This window comes from Staurois parvus, unplaced genomic scaffold, assembly GCF_062004578.1.
Source record: "Staurois parvus isolate SC_StPar_1 unplaced genomic scaffold, SC_StPar_1.0 ptg000154l, whole genome shotgun sequence".
NCBI classification, from domain to species: domain Eukaryota; kingdom Metazoa; phylum Chordata; class Amphibia; order Anura; family Ranidae; genus Staurois; species Staurois parvus.
This window is the reverse complement of record NW_028317950.1, coordinates 5,208,325-5,224,368: the sequence shown is the minus strand read 5'-3', so window position 1 is coordinate 5,224,368 and position 16,044 is coordinate 5,208,325. Positions and strand designations below refer to the sequence as shown.

Sequence of the window (16,044 nt, the reverse complement as noted above, 5' to 3'; positions counted from 1 at the left end):
TTACTCACCAATATCTGGTGAGTGCGGTTTATGTTGGTTTTTGTCACTGGTGGATGGTGGAAGAATTATTTGAACCACTGAAGTTTATTATATTTTTTAAGAAAGTTTTTTTAGATCACTGGACTTTTATATATATATTTTTTTAGAATTTTGTGTCACGGTATTGTGGTCACCTATTTTCACCACTGGACTTTGAAAATTATTTTATATTTATTTATCATTTATTAATTGTGTTTTGCGCTGGTTTATATTGTAATATTTGTTTTGGTTTATACACCTATGCACAGCAGCATTTCACTTATAACTGTTTGTTAATAGATTGGTTAATAGATTTATTATTTATTAATTGTGTTTTGCGCTGGTTTATATTGTAATATTTTTATTTATTGAATGACTTTATTCAAGCTTTCAGAAAGACCAGGGAGACTGAAAATAGATGGCTAAAAATTTAGATAATCTGTAATTCTATTAGAATTATGTGCCATGTATAAACATTTTAATGGTAAAACAAAAGATTTTATACATGTATTTTAAACTATATACATATATTTAAATTTATAGAACAAGCTGTATTAAAAATAACATAAAACTGATCCAGAACCATTAGAGTTCCCTTTAAATGTTTGACTAACTGTGACTTTAACCAAGCTACAAAAATGCCACCAGCACATTCTTAAGATACAAATGGGGATGTTTCGTGGCCACTGTGGACCCCTTCCTTAAACACAGTCTTCAGTAGCCCCGAAATATCCCCAGTTTGCATTTTAATGGTATGCTGGAGACATTTTGGACTCTTTCTGGCTCCATCCATCAGTAATTCAGCATGGAACCAATGACTGTTTAATTTCATGGTGCACTGGATTCTGTGGATTTTTAACTAGTCAACGTGCCAAAGTACATATGTTGCCAATACGAATAAACTGAATCTTGTACTGTTTCTTAGAATCTTTAATTTGTTTGGTTCTCACTTCCTCCTAAATACAATGTATAAATTCTCGATTGTTACCGCGTGCTTGCTTACTCAATCCAAGCTCTTACCACACAGAGGAAAACACAGAGGATGTACCATAGTTACTTACTGGAAAACAACCGATGCCATACACTTTATAGGCAAAGTTCCTTGGTGACACTTTTCAGAATTGCACGTCTACTGAGAGAACAGGTAAGAGAGTCGTGATTTTTACATTTTCATTCAGTTTTTCCAAACCTTTCCTCTTTCTTTAATTTTCACCCATCACTGAAAGATTTTTAATTGTTAAAAAATCTGGCTTTATCTTCATTTAAATAAGCTAAATTTAGAAAAAAAAAGTAATTTTGCTAGTTGATTAAAGTCATCATTCTAGGAGTGAAAATGGAGTACACAAAAGCAAAAAATATCCCAATAGGGGTGAGGTTCCTATTTGCCACTACCATGAGTCTGAGGCACAATTCTGTAGATTTCAGAACTGAGCTCCCTGCAAATGTATTTATTACAGGCATTTATATAGAGCTGACAATATCCAAAGTGCTTTACAAACTGTGTATTCACATCAGTCCTTGCCTTAAAAGAACTTCTAAAAATAAAAATTTCACAGCCAAATATGCGCTACCAATGTATGCTGTCTGTAAAAATTGCACTGTCCCTTAACACCTTGTGCAGATATAAGGCTACGTTCACACTAGTGTTGTGTGCAGGAGGCAGAGAGGCGTTTGGGAAGCGTTTTTACCGCTTCCCAAACGCCTTGGACAATTCTGCACATTGCAGCACATGGTGCTGTTCTAACGGGAGCATTAGCATCGCAGCAAAACAGACGCCTTTGGTCGAGTCAGGAGGCGTTGAAGCCTCCTATTCTAGTCTATGGTGCCACTCCGCAAACGCCTAGCTGGCGTTTGCGACGTGGTTTGCTGGGCGTTTGCGGAGCGGTAACACCATTTAAACTTCATTATAGGCGTTTTATAGGGGTGTTTGGCAAGCATTGGTAAAACAGTCAAGTGTGAACGAGCCCTAAGACATCCTCCGAACATATTTAACTGATTTGTATATTTTTAATATTGCCCTTGGAGCCAAATGAAACTGCTCTGACCCTCTGCCTGCTGTATGGTATTTTTGGTACATTTTTTCCTGGTCTTACCATGTCTTACTGACCTTCATCCCCAAACCTGTGATCATTTTGCAGCCCCGCTCAGAGCTGCCCAGCCTTTTCCCTGCACGATACTAAAAAAAAGTACTGCATATGCATGCCTTGGACCCGATCATTCCGATGGGAAAGCCTCGTGCAGTAACGGAGTATGGCTTACCCATTAGCCTGTGACTGCAGTGTACCTGCACAGTATGAAATGGCCATTTTTTAAGGAAAAACTGTGTGGTTTTGTGCAGAGCCACACAGTGAAGATCCCTGGATTCTGGTTGAAGGTAAGTATTTCAGCAGGCAGAATTCAGGGGGTTAGGGGAACTTATTATAGGACAGCTGTATGAAAATACAGCTGCTATACTTTAAACAAAGAGGTCTTCTATTTAGTTGCTTTAACTATCCAGCATTAGTAAAAAATGTACTGTATATATTTTTTTACTGTGCAGTATGAATGTTAAAATCGGTGTGAAGTTTCTTCAGAGGCGTCCTGTCCTCCAACTTGCTCTGATTGAAAAAAAGGAGGCTTTGGTCCCTCACAATTTTCAGAGAGAGTGACCTTCTGGCATCTGGACAAGCTGCAAAACTTGTCAAATCCTCAACACAATTTGACATTTCTAGATTTTCACCTCTGAGTAATATTTTACACCCTCTTCATTATTCCAGTAAAAAAATGGAATTGACAAATTTGGATGAAGACCTTAGCTTTGGTGGTGTAATTATAGTCCTAACAGCCCACATGATTGCTATGGGATCTGGGGGTGGAAGAGGTCCCATTTAGTGAGGCTGTTAAGGATCCTGATGACTTCTAGACTACAAAATTGACCTAGATAGTCATTAAGCCTCACCGACCTCAGAGTGTCTCAGAGTATCTCCACAACTACACACAAAAAAGATAGCTGAGGTTTGTAGCTCTGCAAAAAAGCCACAGTTTCAAGAAGTTTGGTTGGGATTCAAAGCAGCAAAGGTCCTGTCCTGTCAGCTAAAATGGGAGGTTACAAAAATTCTGGCATTTCAAATGTTATTTTTACACAGCGTTGAACATGCAGCATTTTTCGGGATCAACAAAGAGAAATGTAAATATATTGCAGGGATGAGCTAGATGTTTGTTTTTCTTTTCTTTCACCTAACACATACCGTGGCTCCCAAGTGTCCCTCATTTAAAAGTAATATCCCATTCTTGAAACTAAATCCCTCTTTTCTACTCAGTTGTTCCTTTTTTTTGGTCTGATGGAAAGACACAGGGAATTTTTATTCAGCCAGAATGCAAGGGTACCGGCACCTCCATCCAGCACTAGTTGTGTAGGTGGAGTTACTAAGCATTCTTTTGGTCACTTAGCAGTTCCAGAGAGGACACAAGATATGCATTACTTGCTGTACCTGCACAATCAATTTGACCAGCTCCACTACCCCAGTGAGACCCAACAGCAAATGATCACCCCTCCTTGCAAGGCTCTGGTCATGAGGCCACCCAGCCCCACAAGCCACAGCCTCTTGATGCCGATCCTGAATATCATGACATGGAAGCCCAGCATACTGCACAAACCCGGGGAGGGATGAGTTCTCCAACAAAAAAAGCCCTGTTTAGTCCTCTATAAAAAGTACTGTTTAACTACCAGAACTGTCATACTTCACTAAACCTCGAGATTGCATTTGTTATTTTGAAAGGCCAGTACAAATTAAAACTAGAAAAAGCACTTGTAGGTGTACCCAATCCTTTTTTCTCCTTCTTCATTCTTAACAGCCTGCATAGCTGAGGTGTGGCAGAGGTGAGAATTTTGACTACACACTTTGTGCTTAAAGGTGTCCCTTATTCTTATCTTAGAAAGTTGGAAGGTGCCTATAATGCCTATAACTTAACCCTTAACCCTACTCTAAAATTTTGTTCGTTGGGCATATCATTTTTAAAATGTATTTTTGTAGTGTTTACCCTAAATTATTTTCATGTGACCTTCCAATTATTACATGCTTGTTCTTCCATATTCATGTGTTTTTAATAAATATATTGATTTGTAGATTAGTCACTTGAAATAACAGTCTATTTACAATTACTAGGCCTCCTTGCTTAACATATCGGCTACACAGCTAGTGCTGTGCTTGATTAGGCTGATCTCTTTTACATGTAAGTATATCTAAAATATCACTGAAAAGATCCATTTCCTTAGACCCTTTACAGTATATCTAAACCCAAGAATAAAAATATAAAATATTGCAGCTTACCAGTTAGTGGCATGCAGAGGTTTGGTGGTACCCACTGCCAGCTCCTTGATTGTAAGGAGCCCCCGTGCAATTCGAGCACATTTCCATGCATTGCGTTTTGACAGCCTATTCATTTGAATGGGCTACAAAATGCACTATACTGAAGAGGGATAGCCTATATAAAGGTAAGCCAACGAAGAGAGAGTTGCAATAGTTAAAGCAAGAGATAACCAGGGCGTGACTTAGAAGCTGTGGTGTTGTTGGTTAAGAAGGAGCATATTTTGAAGAGGTTAGGGCAGTAGGATTTGGACAGCAATTGGATGAGGAGCCAAAAGGAGAGTCCAGGGTTAACCCAGCACCCTGGCGTGGATGGACTGATAGTTGTGCCATTAACCCTGACAGAGAAGTCGGGGAAGAGGCACAAGGGGGGAGAAACTGTTTTGAGCTTAGTTTTGGATAGACTGCGTTTGAGGATGTGGTGTGACATCCATATTGATATGTCTGTTAGTAAATTAGTGATCTGTGAGCAGACTGAGTGAGCTGAGGGGTAGAAAGATAGATCTGAGTGTCATCAGCATAGAAATGATATTGCAAGCCATGGGCTTCCAAGGATAAGGCTAGACTCAGCTGTTAATTACCAAAAATAAACCTTGGATCCATCATGTAGGCATAATATTCATAAAATAAGTGTACTCTCTGTCCAGCAGTCTATCCAAGCCTCCCTCAATTCCATACATAAATAGAGTCCTCCATATTGGATGCTTAATAGGTGCAGGTAAACCAGCCAACTGCAGCCTATGACACAGGCAATGTAAGAATGAATAAGTCAATGAAGGAACACCCATCAGCAGCAAATGAGTATACTTATCAATCCAGGTCCACAATGGAATATATGAGGGCATGAGTAGTCAAGGAAGTTGCTTGATCAGTTTCATCAGAGGCTATAAGAAGTTGTGCCCTTACTCACTGTGGAAATGGTCCTGTCCTGTTCAGATTCTTCATATGTTAATGTCAGTGTGTCAGATGGCAGGTCATCTGACAGTTGGTCTCTAGAGACAAAGTGGCAGTGAGTGGCTGCAGTAGAATGGTTAAGAGGTGTGTCTGGCAGCAGTGGGGTGTCAGTCCTGTTCCTGGATGCCCTGGGCTATTGGACCCTTAACCCCACCCTCTGCATGCCACTGTTACCAGTCTGTAGATGTGGTGGCTGAATTCGTTTTAGGATTCAGTAGCAAGTTCAGACAGAGCCACCCAATCAGCAGCTCTGCTTGATCAGTGATCCTCCCTTCAGGGGCATAGAATCCATGGCTAATGCCTAGGTGCTGGAGGAAGCCATAACCAGATTAGCAGATGAATGTTGCTTCAGGGGGATTCAGATAGGGAAATCTCTTTAGCTATAGGTCTGCTTTAATATTTTGTGGCCAAAAGTTTATACAGTAGGTAAGATATCAGAAAAATTGTTTCAAAGGTGATTTGAAACTTATGGCTGCATTTAAAGCAGATGTATTTGTTTAGGTATTGAAACATTATTTCCTTACATGTAAAATTCTTATTGGTTTTCAGTTTACAGATTTTTTGGGATGTTGAACTCTTCTGGGAATTTCACTGGCTGTCAGCCACAGCCAATTAACCCCTTCATACCCATCTTCTTGAGCTTCATCTTCTTCATTGGCTTTGTGCTGAACTGCATCAGTTTATGGATATTTTGGTTCAAGGTAAAACAATGGAACTCTACAGTGATTCTGCAGTTCAACTTGGCCATTTCTGATGCCATCATCACCCCAGCAGCTCCTCTGATCATTATCTACTCCCTCACTGACCACTGGACCTTTGGACTGTTCTTCTGCCAGTTCAAGGTCTTCTTGCTCAGCACTCACATGTATGGAAGCATCTACTTCCTCACCATAATCAGTATTCACCGATATCTCTCTGTTGCTCACAATGTCAAAAGACCAGCCTTGACCAGAAAACCATTCATAAAAAAACTTTGCCTCTTCATTTGGGGTTGTCTGCTATGCCAAGGTATTCCATTTTTCTTTGTCCTTAAAACTTCCGATGTCCACGGGGTTACAAAATGTCTCAGTTTTCATCAAACCGAACAAGCAATTTTATTTTTCATCTGGAACTGGACCATCCTCTTCACTGGTCTCCTCATTCCATTTACCATAACTTTGGTGTGCTATACTCTACTGAGTCGATACATCCTCAAAGTCAACCCAATGAACACCCTCAGCAAAGTTATGGTGTCCAAGTCAGTGCAGACAATCTTTGTCTCTCTCATAATATTCATTATTTGCTACATTCCAGTCCATATCACCAGGACCATGGGCGTCACCGTCACATTGTTTTTTTCAGATTTGTGTTCTTTGTTGGAAAATGTTGAAGTTGCCTATTATATCACTTGGATGATGTCAGGAACAAATTGTTGTTTGGATCCCATACTATACTGTTATGCTTCTGACAGATTTAAAAGCACGTTCACAAGTTGGTGTACTTTTCTACAAAAGCGACGCGAGAGGAACATCACAGACTATGTTCATGATAAACCAGTTGAGGCTCCATCAGATGGAAATCACCCTGTTCCTCTTCCAACTATGAGCACCACAGAGACAGGGTTATCAGGGTCAGTTGGATGGGAAAAATGAGCACTGATTAAAGATCAAGTCCAGTCAAAACCAAAAAACCTCAGTAAGCTAAATCAACTACTAACCTCTTAAGGGCAATTGATCAAGCAGCAAATTACCTCTTTCAGAAGCCTTATTTGGAACCTGAAAATCTCTGTATCTCCAGCTGCATATGGGTCTAGAGCAGTGCCAATACTCAACCTCACTGACCATAAACCAGTGTCTGACCAGAGAGTCAGAAAAATATCGAGCTAAGGAATTATGTGGGTTTTCCTTATGAAAATATTAGCTGCCTGTATATCATCCTGATCATTTTCTTCAGAACTTTCTGGTTCTGGATCAGGAACTGAAAGTGTTGAAGCCAGAGACAACTAGCATATTCAGAAGGAGGTCAGCCATGGGAGCCCAGATACTTTTTAAGTTTCCTATTGCACAAGAACTCTACTTAACAATGTCATAAAAATACAACCCATTCTGTGAACATAAAAATCCAAAAACTACGTTTTAGGGAGTGGCTCCACCTCAGCATGTTTAAGCTGAGCAGATTTGAACCAAAGAAATAAACATATGCTTAATAATTGGCTAATGTGCTAAAATGAACCTCTGTTTTACCTATGCAGGTCCTTGCAAGGGTTCACTTGGATAATTTGAAGCTATACCATTTTAAATTTTTAGATAAGGCTAAGGTTAGAACCTCTGTTAGGTGTTTATTGCTGTCTGTGTCCCCAGTGGGAAAATTCACCTTCTATATTTGTCCTGGTAACCATTATCACAGGGGAAGAAAAGTGATTAGCAATCCAACAATTTTATAGTTGTCACAGAAAAAGGAAAAGAAGATATATATTTTAAGCCCCTTTCACACTGATCCAGTGCGCTTCATCCATAGCGCAGGTGCAGTGCAGTGTAACCACAGGTTCGTTGCAGATTACCTACGCCTGGCCAAAGACGTCTATTATATCGGGTGGTTTTGGTGTATTTTCTGAAAGAGCACCAAAAGTCCTGCGGGACATTTGGTGGGCGTTCAGAAAATGCTCAAAAACCTCTTCATGTAATAGATGTCTTTGGCAAAGCGCAGTTATCCTGCACCAAACCCGGGGGTACACAGTGCTACACCTACATTGTAGAAGTGCACTGGACCAGTGTAAAAGGGACCTAAACCAAGACACTAAGAGGGGACTGCCCTTACTTTAGAAAGGCAAGAAAAAAAAAGGAGACTTCTGCTCTATCTAAAAGAAAAAAAAAATGAAAGTTCTAGATTTAAATATACTTTACCTCTGCTGTCAACTGGCATGAAATAGAAAGTAGATGAGGCACAACACACATTTTAAGGAAAGACAGATACAACACTGCAAAACATCCATTTTCCTATTGCAAGGAAAGGAGAACAGATACACTCACCATTTTAATATTGTTCTTTCAATGTGTCAGTCGACTAAAAAGCTATTGCTGCAGAGACTTGATATGACTGCCAGAGACATAACAAGAGGGTCTAAGGCCCCTTTCACAGGGGGAGGATTCTGCCAGGAGTCCACTTGCTCAGCTGGGAATCTGTCTGCTGATCCCCACTGTGCAGTGCGGTTACAGACACAGCCTGCTGTTCTCTATGGACGGTCAGACGTAAACAGACCGCCTGTCCGTTTACACCCAACTGCTATCCGATCTGGTAAACAGATGGGGAATGGAGCGGTTCGGATGTAGGCTGGTGTAAACAGACACCTGTCCATTTACACCTGCCATGTCATAGAGGAGAATGGAGGGTCCGATCGGGTCTGACTAAAGAACTTACAGGCGGACCCAATCAGTCCGTCCATGTAAAAGAGGGCCTTAGTTGATCTGATAAATGTCAAATTTGTCCAAAATTCAACAGTTAAAAATGGAATGTTCAATTGAAATATTACACTTGGTTCAACTGACTTTTTTTAAACGATCTGAACGCACAAAGTAAAGATTTGCTGGTAACTGTCTATGCAGTATCGTGAAAATTGATATTTTATTTTATTGTATTTTAACCACTTCCTGTCCGGACACTTTTACCCCCTTCCTGTCCAGGGCAATTTTCAGCTTTCAGCGCTATCACACTTTGAATGACAATTGCACGGTCATGCAATACTGTACCCATATGAATTTTTTACTATTTTTTTGAGACAGATAAAGCTTTATTTTAGTGGTATTTTTCACCGCTGGGATTTTGATTTTTTTTTGCTATGTAAATGAAAAAGTCCAAAAATTTAAAAAAAAAAGTGTTTTTCTTATAAAATTTTGCAAATAAATAATCTTTCATTATAAATCTTGACCAAAATTTATTCCGTTATATTTTTAGTAAAAAAAAAAAAAAAAGCCAAATTAGTTTATAACCAAAAATTATAATTTTTTTACTTTTTTTTTACATTTTTATTTTTTTATATTATTTATGTTTTTTTTTTTTTTACATACTGTCACCCTAGCAGTACAGTGTCACCATGGTGACACTGTACTACTTGTGGGGGGTGATGAAGATTTTTTTTTTTTTACAGTGATTGATTTTACACCCATTTAGGATGTAAAAGCAATCATTTCTCTTTCTCTCTGTCTGCATTCTTGCAGCCATTGAGAAATACTGAGTGAGCTGTGATTGGTCACACCTTGTCACATGGTACAAGGCTGTTGTGAATAGCCTTGTACCATGTGACCTCTGTGATCATTCACAGATTTCACACGTAGTAAGCAATGATGTCACAAGTGACATCTTGCTTACTACTTTGCATGTGATCACTGATTGGCCTGTCAGTTATCACATGACGAGGTCCCGTCCGACCATCGGTGTTTCACTGTGTCACAGTGGGCACCGGATCGCGGTGCTGCGCGCTCCCAAGGAGCGCGCACAGCTAGAAAAGGCGGGTGCCGTTTATTAACGGCTACCCGCCCCTGGAGTGCCACCGCCCTGCCGTTTATAAACAGCAGGCAGACGGCAAGTGGTTAAGAAATAATATGCACTTTTTATTTGTGAGGGTGCCTAGGCACTCCTGTCTCTGACTGCTAGTCATAGGAAATTTTGAGAGAAATTTGGTGTCACTACTGCGCTGCTCACTGTTCTCCTTGTTGGAGGCTCTACCATGAGGAAGCAAAGTCCTCCCTCTACCATGATGGCTGCCTACAGGCAGAGACACAATGGAGAACAAGGAATGGTAAGTCGGTAGTTGGGAAAGATCATCTGAGGAGACCAGAGACAATACTAGGGACAAAACCTTTCTTCTCTGCCTGTATTTTTAGGGGCATCGCTTTCAGAGTTCAATTCTTCTTTAAATGTGCTTACATTGTAATAATGTAAGTATGTAAATATTGTATATGTACAGTCTATAAACAGCAAGAACATATGAATGTACTGTTTGGATGGCTCAAAATGAAATGTGAACATTACCCACAGCAATCGATACAAAACTCAACAAATAAACTTGAAAAGGATTACTAGACAGATAAGTGAGTCGAGACACACTTACAGTTGTGACCAAAATTATTCAACCCCCACTGAAATTGAGTGTTTTGGCCAGTTTGACATTGCTTTTGATCATTCAGTCATCTTGCTTACATTTACATTAAAGAGGCACTTGTAGGTCAGACAAATATAACATAACAGTTATAATGAAATAACCACAAATGTCTTTTCTGTGCTCACAGCATTATCAGTTTTATTCAACCCCCAAGTGACATTCAATCTTAGTACTTAGTACAGCATCCTTTTACAGTTATAACAGCTTTTAAACGTGAAGCATAGCTTGACACAAGTGTCTTGCAGCGATCTACGGGTATCTTCGCCCATTCTTCATGGGCAAAGGCCTCCAGTTCAGTCACATTCTTAGGCTTGCGCACTGCAACTGCTTTCTTTAAGTCCCACCAGAGGTTCTCAATCGGATTTAAGTCTGGTGACTGCGATGGCCACTCCAAAATGTTCCAGCCTTTCCTCTGCAACCATGCTCTAGTGGACTTGGAGGTATGCTTGGGATCATTGTCCTGTTGAAAGGTCCAACGTCTCCCAAGCCTCAGGTGTGTGACGGACTGCATCACGTTTCCATCCAATATCTCCTGGTACTGAAGAGAATTCATGGTACCTTGCACACGCTGAAGCTTCCCTGTACCTGCAGAAGCAAAACAGCCCCAAAGCATGATTGACCCTCCACCATGCTTCACAGTAGGCAAGGTGTTCTTTTCATCATAGGCCTTGTTCTTCCTCCTCCAAACATAGCGTTGATCCATGGGCCCAAACAGTTCTAATTTTGTTTCATCAGTCCACAGAACACTATCCCACAACTTTTGTGGTTTGTCCACATGGCTTTTGGCATACTGCAGTCGACTCTTCTTATTCTTTGGAGACAGCAAGGGGGTACGCCTGGGAGTTCTGGCACGGAGGCCTTCATTACGCAGTGTGCGTCTTATTGTCTGGGCTGAAACTTCTGTACCCACATCTGACAAATCTTTTCTCAGTTCCTCAGCAGTCACACGGGGACTTCTCTCCACTCTACGCTTCAGGTAGCGCACAGCAGTCGAAGTCAGCATCTTCTTTCTGCCACGACCAGGTAGCGTTTCAACAGTGCCCTTTGCCTTGAATTTGCGAATGATGCTTCCTAAGGTGTCTCTTGGTATGTTTAACATCTTTGCAATCTTCTTATAGCCATTGCCCTTCCTGTGAAGAGAAATCACCTCTTCTCTTGTCTTCCTGGACCATTCTCTTGCCTTCACCATGTTTGTAACCACACCAGTAAATGTCTAGAAGGAGCTGAGTATCACAGTCATTTTAAAGCTGCCTAATTGGTGCTTATTATGCTTGATTGCTGCTCGGTGACATCCACAGGTGTTTTCAATACCTGATGGAAAGCACCTGTATGAACCTCTGTTCTTCAGAGTGGTAGTCTTTAAGGGGTTGAATAATTGTGGCAATGAAGAAACCACATAAGAACCATTTACTACTGTATTACATAAACAATTGATGTCATTTTAGTTGCATTTGGGTAGTTACAACGTCCTTGTAGGATTTGATTCTGAATACAATTCCAAATGTACACTATAGTCCCTAAACCCCTTTACAGCATTGGGGGTTGAATAATTTTGGTCACAACTGTATGACGTACTTTGAGAAGTAGAAGATTGAAATCCTCATAGACAGTTTCAATTCTCCAATCTGACAAGAAGGTGCCTGATTACTACTATTGGAAATTGTGCCGTGTATCATAATATAAGTGTACCTCAGACTTCCAAGAGGTTGTAAAATAATGTGCATAAAAATAATATGTATGATAAATAAATAGACATATATTATGTTGCATTCATGTTTTCAACTAATGTTTATCGAAAAACTTCACACAACCAGAAAATTCAATAGGTGGATTTCTTCTGCAATTAAACCAAGCAACTGCTAAAGTGAAAAAAAAAAACACTCGCTTTACCTTAATTTTTTATGATCTACTGTCGCCAAATACAGTAGGTTTTTCACAGTGCTTTATGGAGGAAGTGCACTTTATAGGTGATGCTCTAATGCACGAGGCAGTATCAAAATGTTTCTAGACTAGTTTTGTACCACACCAACAGATAGCAGCAGAAAGCTGCATGCACAGTCACAGGGAGCACCATTCGTTATAAGGCTATGTTCACACCTATGCAGTTTGTGTTTGATCTGTTTCTGCAGTGCGTTTTGCGTTGCTTTTTTGCACTTGCGTTTTTGCCGTGTTTTTGATGTGTTTTGCATTTTTGTTCCTGTTGCTATACAGATTTAAAACACATTTCCATTGCAGTCTATAGAACCTAAGTCTATGTGTTCACAAAAGTCCCTGCCTCTTTCCAAAAAACACACCAGGTGAAAACGCAGAGATGGGAACGTGTCACATAGGAAATCATGTCAAATGGACTGTAGTGCGTTTCTGCAAAATGCTGCGGAAAACGCTTAGGTGTGAACCTGGGGTAAGTCAGTGTGTCAAAAGACATCGTCCTGTGTACACTGGGTGCTGTGCAACTGGTGCTATTCTGACCACGTGCCTTACCACATCTGCTATTTCATCATGAACAGCAAGTTAGAACAAAGAGCAAATGTGCAATTCTGCGTGAAACTGGGCAAATCGCTGGATCTCCTCAATGTTGTCAAAACGGCAACTGGATATTTATCTTTGGGAAGAGGTCATTTTCAGGGGTTGAGCTCGTCGAAGGTCTTCCTGATCTCTTGTCATCTTCCAGTGATGTTTTTCTGCTCTTGAAGTGCGTGTGCCACTCATAACACCTCAAATGACTTATTGTAGCATCGCTGTAAACTTGCCAAATCATGTCAAACATCTCTGTGGCAGATTTGCCTAGTTTAACTCAAAGTTTAACATTTGTTTTTTGTTCTAACTTGCTGTCCATGATGAAATACCAGACGTGGTAACGCACGTGGTCAGAATAGAACCATTTGCACAGCTCCCGATGTACACAGGACAATGTATTTTGGCACACTGACTTATGAAGGTTGGTGTTCCCTGTGACATTGTGGACAGCTTTGTGCTGCCATCTATTGGTGTGTTACAAAACTAGTCTTACAACTTTTTGATACCACCTCATACCACAGCAAGGCTGTGTCTATTCCATTGCATCCCTAATACCTGACACTAGGTTTATGATGACTTTCATATCTACATCATCCCTCACTCATAAAGGAAACCTGATATGGTAGAAATTACAAAGCTGCCATTGCATAGTGTTCTGAAACTCTACAGCACTGGCCAAAAGTTTTGAGATTGACACAAATGCCAATTTTCACAAAGTCTGCTGCTTCGGTGTTTTTAGATCTTTTTGTCAGATATTACTATGGTATACTGAAGTATAATTACAAGCATTTCATAAGTGTCCAAGGCTTTTATTGACAATTACATTACATTTATCCAAAGAGTCAATATTTGCAGTGTTGACCCTTCTTTTTCAAGACCTCTGCAATTCGCCCTGGTATGCTGTCACTTTCTAGGCCACCTCCTGACTGATATCAGCCCATTCTTGCACACGGTGCCGTGAAAATGTATTCATACCCCTTGAAATTTTCTACATTTTGTTATGTTACCATCAAAAATGTAAATGTATGTTTTGGGATTTTATGTGATAGACCAACACAAAGTGGCACATAATTGTGAAGTGAAAGGAAAATGATAAACGTTTTTTTCTAAATTGTTTTACAAGTAAATATGTGAAAAGTGTGGTGTGCATTTGTATTCAGCCCCCCGAGTCAATACTTTGTAGAACCATCGTTCACTGCAATTACAGCTGCAAGTCTTTTTGGGGATGTCCACTGTAGCTCTGGCTGTATGTTTAGGGTCGTTGTCCTGCTGGAAGATGAACCTCCGCCCCAGTCTCAAGTTTTTTGCAGACGCTAACAGGTTTTCTTCTAAGATTGTCCTGTATTTGACTCCATCCATCTTCCCATCATCTCTGACATGTTTTGGGGCTATGCTCCTTCATAAGAGTGAAGGATTGATGTGCAAAACAACTTCACATAGAGAAATGATGCTGGGAAAAGGTGCCAGAAATGCTCCAAGTGTGAGAAACCAGAGTGAATGGGGCCAGTAAACAGACAGAATGGTGAGGTAGTATAAACAAAGGGGAGTTGACGGAAATGCAAATAGTTGTCAAACATCTAGTGGCTCTGCACAGGCTGGTGACTGCAAGAGATCCGTTACGGAAAGGATGCAAAGAGTTCTCTTAATACTGCCCTGATGCCAGTTCCATTAACAATTAATTACATTTTTTTTATTAATTCATTTTTCAGCACTGTACTTTCTTGAATGGTGGTACTGTTTAAGCCATAGAATGGATCATCATTTGCATTTCTGTGGGAAAAAAAACAAAAGTCGCTTCATGCCCTGCAAGAAATTCATGATTCAAATTGGTTAGAGTACTCTGATACACAACCTCTGGGACTGTGTAAGAAGTGTAGGAATCAGTCAATTGGCAAGCGTAGGCTGTGGTTTACTTGCTAAATATGATGATCAGCCTGGTGTCTAGGTCAAGAACTATAGATAGTGGGTGTTACTTCCATATTTCTTCCTTGATCTCTTAACCTCTTAGCGCTGGTGCCTCCCGGCCCTTTAAGAGTTTCAGAAGCTGGGAGGTAGGTGGGGTTTTAGGGTCATGTGATCGTCGTGATTCGCCATCACGGCAGTCACATGATCGGAAAAGGTCCCAATCGAAAGGGGAGATTGGGACCTTTCTGTGAGTCACGGACATATGTGCTGGGAGCGTGCAGGGCGCACATATGTATTTTCACTGGCATGCAAATATGCAGCCGCTCGGCATATTTGTGTGCGCTCGGTGTCGAGGGGTTAAGGTAGGGGTCTCCAAACTTTCCAAACAAAGGGCCAGTTTACTGTCCTTCAGGCTTTAGAGGGGCCGGACTGTGGCCATTGGAAGTAGAAAATGCCCTGAGATCAGTGGGAGTAAACAATGCCCCATCTTTGATGTCTTTGAGAGGAATTGAGCCCCCTCATTGGTATCATTAGGTGGGAAGAATTATGCCCCATCATTGGTATAATTGGGAGAAATAGTACCCCATCATTAATGTCATTGGGAGGAATAGTGCCCCTTCATTGGTTTCAGAGGAGGGAATTATGCCCCATTGTTGGTGTCTGAGGATGTAATATTGCCCCAAGGGCCAGATAAAAGCAAGTAAAGGGCTGCATCTGGCCCTCGGGCCACACTTTGGAGACCACTGCCTTAAGGTAAGCAGACCAACTGGTACTAAGTTGCCCCCAGTTCATAACACACAATGCTATAGTACCTGGCCACATGACACCAGGACTGAGCAAAGGTAACAGAAAAGGTGTACCTGTAATCTTGAGGCTGATCAGGCAGGGCCCATAGCAACACAGAAGAGCGTCCATGTGACAGTCCTGGCTCAGGGCAGGCTGCAAATAAGAATGATCCAGTACACAGTTCTGCAGGCAGGGCTGGCAGTGGCCAAGTGCAACTCAGAAGCCAGTTCCACAGTGAGAGTGGGCAGCAGTTCAGCATAATCCAGTCAACAGTCTGAGGTCAAGGCAGACTGAAAACCAGAGTAGTCAACAATCTGATAAAAAGAACACCAGAGGGCTCAATCTACACTTAGATTGTGCCCTCTAGTGTCCCATGTAACA

The 16,044-nt window shown here is 40.9% G+C and overlaps 1 protein-coding gene across 1 annotated transcript; it reads left to right on the top strand.

Annotated features, from left to right (window-relative positions):
- The first annotated feature begins 986 nt into the window (after nt 1-986).
- On the top strand, nt 987-8,892 carry LOC149463442 (P2Y purinoceptor 4-like). Its single transcript, XM_089675339.1, has 2 exons — nt 987-1,162; nt 5,868-8,892. Exon 2 carries the CDS (start codon nt 5,885-5,887, stop codon nt 6,947-6,949), a length of 1,065 nt encoding a protein of 354 aa, XP_089531465.1. The 5' UTR covers nt 987-1,162; nt 5,868-5,884; the 3' UTR covers nt 6,950-8,892.
- Nucleotides 8,893-16,044: the final 7,152 nt, after the last annotated feature.

What these genes read in the sequence shown, in the direction of transcription:
- LOC149463442 (XM_089675339.1), top strand. Translation starts at nt 5,885, where the DNA reads ATGTTGAACTCTTCTGGGAATTTCACTGGCTGTCAGCCACAGCCAATT.